This window comes from Cygnus olor, chromosome 2 (genome assembly GCF_009769625.2).
Source record: "Cygnus olor isolate bCygOlo1 chromosome 2, bCygOlo1.pri.v2, whole genome shotgun sequence".
Classification (NCBI taxonomy): Eukaryota; Metazoa; Chordata; class Aves; order Anseriformes; family Anatidae; genus Cygnus; species Cygnus olor.
This window is the reverse complement of record NC_049170.1, coordinates 160,070,269-160,083,533: the sequence shown is the minus strand read 5'-3', so window position 1 is coordinate 160,083,533 and position 13,265 is coordinate 160,070,269. Positions and strand designations below refer to the sequence as shown.

Here is a 13,265-nt window from a genome sequence, read left to right as displayed (position 1 = left end):
GAGCTAGCTGCATTCTTCTCGTGAGGATCACGAGCAGTGATGCAACTACGGTGTAGAAATCTAAAATGGATAATAAATTTTATTTTCTATGTCCCTAACCGGAGGGCAGGAGCAGCAGCTGGTTCTTGAGGGGAGGTAGGGGGGGCACAGACACGCAGCGGTGCTCCCAGCACGAAGCAGAGCAAATCCAGAGCAGGGCCCAGTTCCCCCAAATCCCAGCGCCCCCAGTTTGAGTGCTGTGACCTCCCCCAAAATGGCAGCTTGTGCCCAGAGAAGGGGAAGGTGGGGAGGGCCCAGGGGCTTCCTCAATGAAGTCCAGAGCTCCCTGGGGAGGAACCCAGGACAGAAGCTGCCCCACGGGCAGGCCCAGGGGCAAGGTCGAGCCCCACAAGTGGCCCCAGGGTCAAGGCCAAGCCCCACAAGGGGCCCTGAGGCAAGGCCCAGCCCCACAACCAGGCCCAGGGGCAAGGCTGAGCCCCACAAGTGGCCCCAAGGGACAAGGCTGAGCCCCACAACCAGGCCCAGGGCAATGCTCAGCCCCACAAGCAGCCCCACAAGTGGCCCGGGGGGCAAGGTCAAGCCCCACAGCCCAGCCCAAGGGCAATGCCGAGCCCCACAAGAGGCCCTGGGGGCAAAGCTCAGCCCCACAAGCAGCCCCAGGGTCAAGGTCGAGCCCAATAACCAGGCCCCCACTGCCAGGAGCTGTTCCGGCACGGGGTGGGGGACGGCAGCTCCTGGGGCCCAGGACGGGGGCAGCACAACCGGGGGCAGAGACACAAGGACGGCGCAGGGCGTTGGAAAACCAGACACTTTAATCCCTCCGCATTCGACAGTCTGAAAGAGTTAAAAAGTGGCTGAGCGAGGACCGGAGGACGCCGGGAGGCAGCAGCAGGGGCCCGCGGGCGCAGGCCAGGGCTTGGGGCCAGCGCCGTGCCCCCGCGCGCGTCCCAGGGGCGCCCAGAGGCTCCCGGGGAGGTGACAACAGGGACGGACGAGAGCGGTCACGGGCCGGCACCGTCCTTCAAAGTGCCTCGGCAGGAGCTTGGCGCCGGCCCCAGGAGGCAGAGGAGGCTGGAGGGCCCGGCCGAGCTCCTGGCACCCAGGGCTGGGGGCAGAGCAGGGCCCCCCCAGGGCTATTGCATTGATCCGACATTCAATTCACCAGGAGAGGGGGTGTCCCCCGGGGCAGCCGGGACCCCCACGAGCGTCACAGTCCCGGGGGGGGGGGTGCGGACCCCCCCTCAGCGGCCCCCCTCGTAGTTGAGCACGTAGTAGTCGTGCACGTACATGAGGACGGCGATGGGCTGCCCGATGATCAGCGACATCCAGACGGCCGCGTTCCCGTAGTTACCCCTGAGGAACTTGGACACGAACCAAGCCAAAGGGATCTGGGGGGGGGGGGGGGGGGGGGCGAGGGGTCAGGGCAGCCTCAGCCCCCCCCCGCCGTTGCTGCAGGATAGGAGGGGGACAGGGCTCCGAGGCGTCCTCCCCCCGTACCCCCTTACCTGCGCCGCCATCCCCATGAAAGCCCAGAGGCGGAACATCTTCAGCGGGACGCTGACCAAGTACTGCGGGGACACAGGGACAGCTCCAGGCCCCGGGGGGGGGGGGGACAGGGGCAGGGGGCAGACCCCCGGGGGGCTTGGGGGCGAGCACCGACCTCGTGGAAGAAGGCGGAGGCCAGGAACACGGCCGTCTGCGCCGTCCACTTGCTGACCCCCCGCTTCAGCATGGGCTTGTAGAAGTGTCTGGGGAGGGGCAACCCCGTGAGAATTGGGGGGGGGGGGGGGGTGGACGGGACATGGGGGGGGCACGGACGGGACCCTCCCGCGGCCCCCCCCGCACCTGAGGCACCACTTGTGCACGGGGATGTTCCAGTTCTGCCAGAAGTAGGTCACCGACTCCGAGTTCCTGCGGGGAAGGGCAGGGACCACGGGTTGGGGGCAGCCCCCACCTCAGGCTGGAGGGGGGGGGCGGCCAAGAGGGGACACCCCCCTCCCCCCCCCCCCCAACTCACCACCAGTCCCTGTAAAACTCCCGGTCCCCGAACTGCATCACTTCGGCCACCGCGTTGAGGCAGGAGTGGAAGAACCAGTAGAAGAAGATGAGCCAGATGAGGTGGTTGGGGACCTGCGGAGGGACGTGGGGCTGTCAGGGGGGGGGGGGGGCTGCCCCCCCCCCACGGTGGGGGGGGGGCTGGGGGGGGGGTGATGGGGGTACTCACGGCCAGCTTGAGGAGCCGCTCGATGATGCGGGAGTAGTCCATGTCCTATGGCGGGGGGGCAGCGCCATCGGCATCGGCCCCCAGCAGCCCCCACCCCAGCGAGATAATGCGGGGGGGGGGGCAACCCCCCCACCCCGAGAGCCCCGTGCCCCCCCGCTCGCTCACCCGGAACGGCTTCATAGAGTTCTGGATCGTGGGCACCATCCACTGGAAGGGAAAAGCCGCTGGAGCCCGAGGGAGCCTCGCCCCCCCCCCCCAAGCTGACACCGGGCAGAGCCCCCCCACGGGGAGGGGGCGCGCAGCCGGGGCCCCCCCCTACCTGCTGGATCAGCCCCACCATCAGCTGGATGAAGAAGAGCTGCAAGACGACAGAGGCAGGGACCTCAGGGGGACGTTGCGGACCCCACGGGGGGGCCACCCCCCGCTGCAGACCCCCCCGGGGGGGCTCCCCGCCCCCCCTCCACCCCCCCCAGCACCCACCATCTCGAAGAGGCGCCGCAGCAGGAAGCGCTTGCGGATCCGCGGGGAGCGGGGGAAGTTGAGCTCGTAGCAGAGGGTGGGCGCGAAGAGGAAGTAGTACAGGTCTGTGGGACAGCGGCTGTGGGGTGGGGGCCGGGGAGGGGCAGCCCCAACCCCTCCCCCCCCAAAAAACTCCCCCCCCCGGGGCACTTACTGCTGTAGGTGAGGTTGTTGGGGTAGGCGACCCCACTCCTGCCCACGTCCCCGTTGGCCTTAGCGGGTCCTGAAGCCGGGGGGGGGGGGGGGGTGGAAGGAGGGGGGTGAGAGCCCACCCAGCCTGGGGGGGTCCCCACGACCCCGGCCCCCCCCCCCCCCGGCAGCCCCGTACCTGCAGCCGAGCTGTCCCCGCCCGGGGGGGCCGCTTTGGCCTCCCTCCTCTGGCGGCACCACTTGTTGAGGTCCCTGAAGGAGAACAGCTTGAGGAAGAGGACGGTGTAGACGGCCAGGGTGAACACGGCCCCCACTGCGGGCAGAGACACGGGGCGGGGAGGGGGGGGGGCGGTGAGGAGGTGGCGGGGGGGGGGTGGGGGCGGCAGCGGCCGCGTCCAGCCCCGCCGTGCCACGGCCCCGGCTCCTCACCGGGCGTGATGGAGGTGACCGCGAGCACCACGGCGGCGGGGAAGCAGAGGATGGCCAGCAGGTTGGCGGCGTGCAGCGCGGCCCCGACGCGCTCCGACAGGGAGCCCTGGGTGGGGGGAGAAGGAGAGGGTTGGGGGGGGGCACAGCAGGACCCCCCCACCCCCACAGAGCCCCCACAGGGCAAATGGGGCCGCATCCTGCCCTCGTTCGGGGGCTCACCGCCGCCAGCCGCCTCTCCAGGGTCAGGGCCGCCACGGCGAAGACGTTGGCTACTGCGAGGGGGGGAGGAAGAGGAGGAGGAGGAAGTCAGCTGGGGGGGCACGCAGCACAGGGCCCCCCCCCCCCATCACGCTCACCGATGATGAGGCAGAGCGAGGGCCAGCTGTAGGGGTCCTTGAGGAACAGGGAGACCACCTGGATGGGGTCCACCAGGATGCCGTACCTGCACCAGGGGAGGGGGCCCTGAGCACGTCCCTGAGTGTGTCCCCCCCCCGGGGGGGGTGCAGGAACTCGGGGACGGGGTCAGAGGTCGCTGTCCGTCTGTCCGTCCCCCCCCCCCACTTACTTGATGAGGTTTTCCAGGAAGAGCCGAGCGTTGCTCAAGACCTGCAAGAGCGAGGCGGGTGTTGCACAGCGCTGGGGCGGGGGGGGGGGGCACCGCTGCCAGGCCGCCCCCACCCCAGGAGGACCCCCCCCCCAAACCCCCCCAGCGGGCTAAGGCGTGTCCCCAAATCCCCCCCACGGCCATGACCCCCCCCCCCCCGGGCCGGGGGGGGGACGGGGAGCCTGCCCCTTGCCCGCCCCCCCAGGAGCCGCCTGTGCCACGCGGGCGCGCTTCTGGGCCAGGGTTCGGGCGGGCGGCGCCCAGCAGGGTGTGGCCCCAATAAGGGCGCCCCGGGGACAACGGGGACACCGAGCGGGGACCCCGACCGGGGACAATGGGGACCCCAACTGGGACCACCAGGGACCCCGCGTGGGGCCACTGGGGACCCCAACTGGGACCATTGGGGACCCCAAGCAGGGGCACCAGGGACCCTGAGCATGTCCCTGGGAACCCCAACTGGGGCCACTGGGGACCCCAACTGGGGCCACTGGATCCCCATCCGGGGCCATTGGGGACCCTGACCGGGGCCACCGGGTCCCCATCCGGGGCCATTGTAGACCCCAACTGTGGGGTCACCAGGGACCCCAATGGGGGACAACGGGGACACCAAGTGGGGACGCTGGGGACCCCAACCAGGGGGTCACCCGGGATCCTGACTGGAGCCACTGGGGACCCTGAGCATATCCCTGGGGAGCCCAGCTGGGGACGACGGGGACCCCAGCAAGGGCCACCGGGTCCCCAACCGGGGCCATTAGAGACCCCGAGTGGGGACAACAGGAACCCCAACTGGGGCCACCGGGGAACCCAACTGGGGGGTCACTGGGGACCCCAACTGGGGCCAAAAGGGACTCTGACGAGGGCCACTGGGTCCCCAACCGGGGCCAATGGGGACCCCAACCAGAACCACTGGGGACCCTGAGTGTGTCCCTGAGGACCGTAAGTGGGGCCCCCGGGTCCGCAACTGGAGCCATTGGGGACCCCAACTGGGGACCCCAACCAGGGGGTCACTGGGGACCCCACGTGTGTCCCTGTGGACTCCAACTGGGGCCACCGGGTCCCCAACGGAGGCCAACAAGGACCCCAACCGGGGCCACTGGGGACCCTGACCGGGGGGTCACCGGGCTCCGTCCCGGCAGCACCGAGCCCTGCTCCGAGCACCGCAGCGGCAGTGCCAGCAGCATCCGGGCGGGCGGGCGGACGCCCCCGGCTCGGTGTCGGGCGCTAATTAATCCCATTAGCTAATTGGATCCCTGCGGGCTGAGCCGCCCGGGCGCACTCACCAGCATGACCACGCACCAGTTGAGGACGCCGCGGTAGTTGCTGTAGCCGCTGGCGGAGCTGAGCAGCGACTCCTGCACCCGGTGGCACCTGCGGGCAGGGAGCGGGGGGGGCCTGATCCTGCACCCCCCCGCCCACCGGGACCCCCCCCGAGACCCCCCCAGGACTCCCCCGTGCCCACCAGGACCCCACCAGGCCCACCGGGGACGCGGGGTCAGAGTCCCTCCGGGGCAGGATCGGGCCCAAAACGCTGGGAGATGGGGGGGGGGGAGGGGGGGACAGGGGTCAGGCTCAGCACCCACAAAGCAGGACCGGGGGGGTCCGGGGGGGGTCCTGAAGGGGTCCTGGGGGGGTCCCAAGGGGGTCTCGAGGGGTTCCGAGGGGGGTCCTGAGGGGGTCCCGGGGCAGGTGCCCAGTGTCCCCCCCAAAAACACGGTGCCCCCCCCCCCCCCACAAGTGACGGAGCCCCCCCCCGGCCACGGAGCCCCCCTCCCGGGACATGGTGCCCCCCCCACAAGACACGGAACCACCCCCCCCGGTGCCCGGTGCCCCCCCGCTCCCGGCCACGGTGCCCCCCCCATGGACACGGAGCGCCCCCCCCGTGCCCGCCCCCCCCCCCCCCCCCCCCCCCCCGTTACCTGAAGTCCCCGTGGCCGCCGTCGTGGCCGCCGTCCGAGCCCAGGTCACCGCCGCGGCCCGGTCCCGGTCCCGGTGCGGGGGGGGGGGGCTGGGGGGGTCCCGGTGCCGCCTTGGCCGCCCCCCCCCCCCGCCGCCGCCGGCCCCCCCCCGCCGCTGCTGCCGCCGCCGCTCCGCGCTCGCCCATGGCCGGGCCCCGCCGCCTCCCGGCCACCGTAGGGCCCCCCCCGCCGCCACGGCCTTTGTAACCTTGGCAACGCCCCCCCGCCCGGTTCCGCCCCCCCCCCCGTTCCGCCCCCCCCCGCCCCGCCCCGGGGCCGGCCGCGCACGGCCGCGGACTACAACTCCCAGCAGCCCCCGCGCCGCCGCCGTGATGGGCGGCGGGGTGGGCCAATGGGAAGGGGGAGGGAGGGAAGGGGTCCGGCCAATGGGGGTGGCGGGAAGGGGGAGGCCGGCCAATGGGAGGGAGGGGGGGAGAGGCGGGGGAGGGAGCAGCGGGGAGATGGGCGGAGGGGAGGGGGCGGTGGAGGGGGGGTGCAAAGGTGGGGGGAGGAGGGGAAAAGGGGGGGCGGGGGGGGCAAAAGGGGGTAAATGGGGGGGACTGGGGGACTATGGGGGGCAATAGGGGGCTGGGGGGTACTGGGGGGGCATGGGGGGCACGGGGGGGGCACTGGGAGGAATGGGGGGGCCTGGGTCAGAATGGGGGGGGCATGGGGGGGCAAAAGGGGGGGGGAACTGGGGGGGGATGGGGGGCTGTGGGGGAGGCAGAAGGGGGGCTGGGAGGGCAATGGGTCTGGGGCCGTGGGGTGGGGTGCATTGGGGGGGTCAATGAGGGGGCATGGGGGGTACTGGGGGGGGCATGGGGGGGAATTGGGGGGAATGGGGGGCCTGGGTCAGCATGGGGGGGGCATGGGGGGGGAAAAGGGGGTGACTGGGGGGGGCATAGGGGGGGAACTAGAGGGGGCACTGGGTGGAAAGGGGGGGCCTGGTCAGAATGGGGGGGGCACGGCAGGGCAAAAGGGGGAGACTGGGGTGGGACATGGGGGCATCAGTGGGTGCGGGGCAATAGGGGGAAACTGGGGGGGGGCAATGGGGTCTGGGGCTGGGGGGCACTGAGGGGGGTACCTGGGGGGACACTGGGGGGTATGGGGGGAGCAATGGGGGGGGCCCGGGGGGGAATGGGGGATGTGGGTCAGAATGGGGGGGGACATGGGGGGGCTATAGGGGGAAACTGGGGGGATCAATGGGGTCTGGGGCTGGGGGGGCAGGAGGGCCTGGGGTGGAATGGGGAGGGGGGATCATGGGGGGGGCAATGGGGTTGGGGGCTGCAGGCTGGGGGCTGGGGGTTTGGGGAGCAATGGGGGGGCTGGGGGGGGGGGCACTGTGTGGGGTGGGGGCTGCAGGGGGGGGCTCCGAGCTGGGGGGGGGGCTGGGGGCGTGCAGGCACGGCCCTGCCGCTGCTTCCCCTGCACTGGCCGTGGCGATGGGCGCTGGGCCGGGCCGGGCCATGGTGTGCCATGGTGTGCCATGGTGTGCCATACCGTGCCATGCCATGCCGTGCCGTGCCGCGCTGTGCCGTGCCATAACGCACCGTACTGTGCTGCACCGTGCCATGCTGTACCACGCCGTGCCATCCCGTGCCGTGCCGTGCTGTGCCATCCCGTGCCACGCTGGCTGTGCCGTGCTTGGCCACGCTGCGCCATCCCCTTCCGTGCCATACTGTGCTGTGCCACGCCACGCCGTGCCATCCCGTACCGTGCCGCGCCAGCTGGGCCACGTTCTGCTGGGCCACGGTGCCAGGCAGGCTGCGCTGTGCCGTAACGCGCCCAACTGTGCCGTGCCGTGCTACACCATGCTAACTGTGCCCTGCCAGCTACGCCATGCCGTGCTAAACCGCGTCACACCCTGCACTGCTGGCCACACCACCGCGTGCTGCGCCCCCCTGTGCCATACCGTGCCACGCCGTGCCGTGCTGTGCTGTGCTATGCCACCCCGTGCCCTGCCGTGCCATGCCGTGCTGGGCTACGCTGTGCTACGCCACCCAGTGCTGTGTTGTGTCAAACTGTGTTATGCCACCCTGTACCATGCCACGCTGTGCCGCGCTGTGCCACGCTGTCACTGCTGTGCCATGCTGCGCCACCCCGTGCCATGCCATGCTGTGCCGTGCCATGCCACACTATGCTGTGCCACGCTGTACTATGCCAACCTGTGCCGTGCCATGCCACCCCGCACCGTGCCGTGCCATCCACCCCATGCCATGCCCCGCAGAGGCGCGGTGCACGCGGTGGACGCGGCAGCGGGTGCTGGTGCTGCGGGCGCTGCGCAGCGAGCCGGTGGGGCTGGAGGCGCTGCGGGCGGCAGCGCGGGGCGAGGGGGGGCTGCTGTGCCCCGAGCTGCTGGGGCTCCACACCGGGCGCCTGCCCCCCCGGCCAGGTAGGGCCACGGGGACCCCCCAGGCCCGGCTCCCCCTCCTGCTGCCCCCCCATCTGCCCCTTTCCCCCCAGCCCCTTTCGCCCCCACCCTGGCCCCCATCCCACCGTCTCCCCCATCCCCATTCCCACCCCGACGCCCCCAGCCGCAATTCCCACTTGTCCCCTTCCCACCCCCCATTCCCGCCCCATCCCCACTCTCTGGCGCAGCACCCCAGGGTGGGCACCCCCCACGGAGTGCCCCCCCTCCTCCTGGGTGTCCCCCCCCATCCCAAGGTCCTGCCCCCCCCCCAGCCAAGGCCGCCTGCCAGAGCCACCGGGACCAGGGCCAAGTCCTGCTGGATGTGGCCCGGAGCCGGCAGCACTTCCCCCAGAGTGAGAGTGGGGTGGGGTGGGATTGGGATTGGGATTGGGATTGGGATGGGATGGGGTTGGGGATGGGGATGGGATGGGGATGGGATGGGATGGGATGGGATGGGGATGGGATGGGATGGGATGGGATGGGATGGGATGGGATGGGATGGGATGGGATGGGGATGGGATGGGATGGGATGGGATGGGATGGGGATGGGATGGGATGGGATGGGATGGGATGGGATGGGATGGGATGGGATGGGATGGGGATGGGGATGGGGATGGGGATGGGATGGGATGGGGATGGGATGGGATGGGATGGGATGGGGATGGGATGGGATGGGGATGGGATGGGGATGGGAGGGATGGGATGGGGATGGGATGGGGATGGGATGGGATGGGGATGGGATGGGGATGGGATGGGATGGGATGGGGATGGGATGGGGATGGGATGGGATGGGGATGGGATGGGATGGGATGGGATGGGATGGGGATGGGATGGGGATGGGATGGGATGGGATGGGGATGGGATGGGGATGGGATGGGGATGGGGATGGGATGGGGATGGGATGGGATGGGATGGGATGGGGATGGGATGGGGATGGGATGGGATGGGATGGGAGGGATGGGATGGGATGGGGATGGATGGGATGGGATGGGATGGGATGGGATGGGATGGGATGGGATGGGGATGGGATGGGATGGGATGGGATGGGATGGGATGGGATGGGGATGGGATGGGATGGGATGGGATGGATGGGATGGGGATGGGGATGGGATGGGATGGATGGGATGGATGGGATGGGGATGGGATGGGGATGGGATGGGGATGGGGATGGGGATGGGATGGGATGGGATGGGATGGGATGGGATGGGATGGGATGGGATTCGATGGGGATGGGATGGGGATGGGATGGGATGGGATGCACTCCCGGTGCCAGCCCGGCTGCCGCAGGGATGCGCGCAGAGCAGCGTGCGGTGCTGCAGGAGCAGCTGGCCGGCCTCATCCTGTACGTGCTGCGCGCCCACCCCGAGCTGCACTCCTACCAGGGCCTCCACCACGTCACCCTCACCCTGCTGCTGGCCCTGGGGCAGCGCCTGGCTGCCGCCGTGCTTGAGCGCCTCGCCACACACCACCTGTGGTACCGCGGGGACGGGGGCACGTGGGGGCACAGCACAGGCGTGGCACGGTCATGGCACGGTCATGGCACCGTCACGGCACCGTCACGGCGCGGTGATGCCCCCCCCACCACCGCAGGGACTTCATGGAGCCCGCCGCCGCGACTTCTTCCTTGCCTCCCACCCGCTCATGCCCGTCTACTTCGCCGCCACGGTGGGTGCCCCCCATGGGCGATGGGTCCTCGTGGGTGCCCCCACAGGTGGTATCGGGTCCCTATAGGTGCCCCCATGGGTGATCTCAGGTCCCTATAGGTGCCCCAATGTGTGGGCAGCGTCCCCGTGGGTGCCCCCATGGATAGGCTGGGTGACCCCAAAAACGTCCCTGCAGGTCCTCACGGTTGCCCCCACGGGTGGGCTGTGTCCCCAGCAGTGCCCCCATGGGTGGGTCACACCCCCTTGGTGCCCCCAGACGTGGCCTTGGTCCCTGTAGGTACCCCCATGGGTGGGTTGTGTCCCTATGGGTGCCCCCACAATTAGGCTGGGTCACCACGGGGTGCCCCGTGGGGTGCTCTGGGTCCCTATGGGTGCCCCCACAAGTGGTCTCATTCCCCTAAAGTGTCCCCATGGGGTGCTCTGGGTCCCCAGGGGTGCCCCCCTCAATGCTCGGTGACCCCATGGGCACCCTTATCAATCACCCGGCACCGTGACACACGGGGGGGGGGGGGGGGGACACCGGGGCCGTGCTCCCCCGCCCCCAGCACGGCCCGCAGCCCCCTGCTGAAGGCAGCCGTCACCCACAGCTCCATGGGGTGGGGGCCCGAATTCCTGCTGAGGCTCTTCTAGCGCCCATGGAGGGGGGAAGGCCAAGCTGCGACCCCCCCCCCCCCCGGTATGGTTGCGATGGGGGCGGCACCCAGGGACCCCCTCCCGGTGCTGGCAACCTGAATTTGGGGGCATTCTGGTAATAAAGCGCCTTTGTGAGGATGGTGATGGGGTGACTGGGGGGGCAAATTACTGGGGGGGGTAATTGGGTGGGCAAGTAATTAGGTAATTGGGGGGGCAGTTAGTTGGGTGGGCAGTGAGTGGGGTAACTGGGGGGGCAAATAATTGGGTGACGGGGTGGGTAATTAGTGGGACGGGCAGTGAGTGGGGCAACTGGGTGGGCAAATAATTGGGTGGTGGGGTGGGCACTTAGTTGGGTGGGCAATTAGTTGGGTGGGCAGTGCATTGGGTAACTGGGGGGCAAATAATTTGGTAACTGGGGGGACAGGTAATTGGGTAGGCAAATAATTGGGTGATGGGGTGGGTGAGCAGTTGGGTGGGCAGTGAGTTGGGTAATTGGGGGGTGATTAGTTGGGTGGGCAAGTAATGGGGTGGGCAAGTAACTGGGTGGGCAAGCAGTTGGGTAACTGGGTGGGCAGTGGGTTGGGTAACTGGGGGGGCAGTGAGTGGGGTAACTGGGGGGGCAAATAATTGGGTGGTGGGGTGGGCAATTAGTTGGGTGGGCAGTGAGTGGGGTAACTGGGGGGGCAGTGAGTTGGGTAATTGGGGGTTGATTAGTTGGGCGGACAAGTAATGGGGTGTGCAAATAATCAGCTAATTGGGTGGGCAGTGAGTTGGGTAACTGGGGGGGCCATCGGGTGGGCGATGGGGGGACATGACAGCTTTTGGGGGCCCCTTCCCCCTGCGCCCCCAAGGACGCAGCCACGCACCCCGCGTGCGACGAGGCTTTATTGCGGCGGCGGCGGGGGGCCGGGGGGGGCCCTGCTTGGGGGGGTCCCACCGCGCCGTGCCCCCCGGCACCATCACTCGAGGGGCCGGAAGGTGAGCAGCGGCGGCTTCTCGGGCATCAGAATGAAGCCGAAGACGGTGCCGAGGTCCTCGGTGGAGGCCGTCTCGACCGAGAAGTTGCGCAGCACCTTTTGGGGACGGTGGCGCAGGTGACCCCACCGACACGTGCCGATGTAAAATAGGGGGGGTTACGGGGCAGGGGGGGGGAGGGGGTCTCAGCTCACGTGCAGCAGGAAGAGCATCATCTCGGCCTCGGCCAGCCGCCGCCCGATGCACTGGCGTGCGCCGAAGCCGAAGGCCAGCGCCTTGAAGGCGGTGCGTTCGCCGCCCAGCCACCGCGCGGGCTCGTAGCGCTCGGGGTGGGGGAAGACGGCGGGGCTGCGGCCCATGGCGTACAGGGACACCTGGCACAGCGTCTGGGGGGGTGCGGGGTTAGCGGGGACACCCCCGTGCTGAGACACACACACACACACCACCCCCCCCCCCCGAGACCCCCGGTGCTGCTCACCCCTGCCGGCACGCGGTAGTTGTGGAGCACCACGTCCCTGGTGGGGTAGCGCTGCACCGTGATGCCCACCGGGTACAGCCTGGGGGGGGGGGGGGGGGGGGGCAGGGGGGGCTCGGCGGGGCCCCCCCTCCCCAGATATACCGTGAGCGGGGTGATAGCCTCCCCCCGTTACTCCTGCCCAGGTGGTGGCACCCAAGGGGTGACCCCCCCCCTCAAAAGGGGATGACTCCCCCAAAAAAACAGGGTGCCCCCCCCATTGTACCAGTGCTCCCCCCCAGACAAACACCCTGGGGGGTCCCAGACCCACCCCCCTGGTCCTCCCAGCTCCCCCCAGGGCCTGATGGTACCCACCAGTACCCACCAGTGCTCCCCAGTACTCCCCAGTATTCTCCAGTGCCCTCCCAGTACCCCTCAGTACACCCCATTACCACCCAGTACTTACCCAGCACCCCTTGGTGCTCACCAGTACCACCCTGTGCCCACCCAGTGCCCTCCCAGTACCCCCCAGTACTCACCATTAGTGCCCAACACCCCTCCAGTGCCACCCAGTACCCCCCAGCACCCTCCAGTGCCTCCCAGTACACCCCCAGCACCCTCCCAGTACCCTCCAGCACCCTCCAAGTAGCCCCCAGCACCTTCACAGGGCCCTCCAGTTCCTCCCAGTACTCTCCCAGCACACTCCCAGTGCCTCCCAGCACCCTCCCAGTACCCTTCCAGCACCCTCTCAGTGCCACCCGAGACGCTCCCAGTGTTCCCTAGCACCCCCTCAGTGCCCCCCAGCACCCTCCCAGTAACCCCCAGTATCTCCCAATGTCCCTCCAGCATCCTCCCAGTGCCCCCCAGTGCCCTCCCAGTGCCCCCCAGCACACCCCAGTGCCCCCCAGCTCCCCCCAGCACCCTCCCAGTGCCTCCCAGTGCCCCCTAGCAGCCTCCCAGTGCTTCACCAGCACCCCCAATTGCCCCCCCCCCCCCACTGCTCCCCCCACCTGAGGGTCTCCTTGAGCGCGGCGCGCAGCAGCGGGAGCGCGCCCAGCACCGCGTGCAGCTCCCGGCCCCCCCCCGCCTCCGCCGCCCGGATCTCGGTGCGCAGCGCGGCCTGGACCGGCGGGTTGCGGGCGAGCTCGAACAGCGTGAACAGCAGCGGCATCGCCGTCTGCGGGCACCACCGAGCCCCTCGCTCGCAGCCCCACAGCGAGCGGCCCCGCGGCGCCCCACGGCATCCCT

At 70.0% G+C, this 13,265-nt stretch overlaps 2 protein-coding genes across 2 annotated transcripts; both read right to left on the bottom strand.

Annotated features, from left to right (window-relative positions):
- Positions 1–794: 794 nt before the first annotated feature.
- DGAT1 (diacylglycerol O-acyltransferase 1) lies at positions 795–5,964 on the bottom strand. The gene is made up of 17 exons (XM_040547502.1): positions 5,843–5,964; positions 5,207–5,294; positions 3,888–3,928; positions 3,679–3,764; positions 3,542–3,594; positions 3,323–3,428; positions 3,072–3,206; positions 2,898–2,972; positions 2,705–2,808; positions 2,544–2,582; positions 2,390–2,431; positions 2,225–2,269; positions 2,018–2,130; positions 1,846–1,911; positions 1,661–1,748; positions 1,506–1,568; positions 795–1,388 (listed from the first exon to the last, which is right to left on the bottom strand). The coding sequence occupies exons 2-17, from the start codon at positions 5,210–5,212 to the stop codon at positions 1,242–1,244; spliced, it is 1,209 nt and encodes a 402-aa protein (XP_040403436.1). The 5' UTR covers positions 5,213–5,294; positions 5,843–5,964; the 3' UTR covers positions 795–1,241.
- Positions 5,965–11,461: 5,497 nt separating this feature from the next.
- On the bottom strand, positions 11,462–13,239 carry LOC121066431 (cytochrome P450 11B, mitochondrial-like). Its single transcript, XM_040549916.1, has 4 exons — positions 13,028–13,239; positions 12,042–12,120; positions 11,758–11,949; positions 11,462–11,661 (listed from the first exon to the last, which is right to left on the bottom strand). The coding sequence occupies exons 1-4, from the start codon at positions 13,186–13,188 to the stop codon at positions 11,548–11,550; spliced, it is 546 nt and encodes a 181-aa protein (XP_040405850.1). The 5' UTR covers positions 13,189–13,239; the 3' UTR covers positions 11,462–11,547.
- Positions 13,240–13,265: the final 26 nt, after the last annotated feature.

Excerpts from the sequence above, each read along its gene's own strand:
- DGAT1 (XM_040547502.1), bottom strand. Across the intron at positions 3,595-3,678 it reads CTCGCTCTGCCTCATCATCG|TAGCCAACGTCTTCGCCGTG; the intron begins GTGAGCGTGATG and ends CCCCCCTCGCAG. Across the intron at positions 2,809-2,897 it reads CAACAACCTCACCTACAGCA|ACCTGTACTACTTCCTCTTC; the intron begins GTAAGTGCCCCG and ends GCTGTCCCACAG.
- LOC121066431 (XM_040549916.1), bottom strand. The coding sequence starts at position 13,188 with ATGCCGCTGCTGTTCACGCTGTTCGAGCTCGCCCGCAACCCGCCGGTC. Across the intron at positions 11,950-12,041 it reads ACTACCGCGTGCCGGCAGGG|ACGCTGTGCCAGGTGTCCCT; the intron begins GTGAGCAGCACC and ends GCACCCCCCCAG. Across the intron at positions 11,662-11,757 it reads TGATGCTCTTCCTGCTGCAC|GTGCTGCGCAACTTCTCGGT; the intron begins GTGAGCTGAGAC and ends CGTCCCCAAAAG.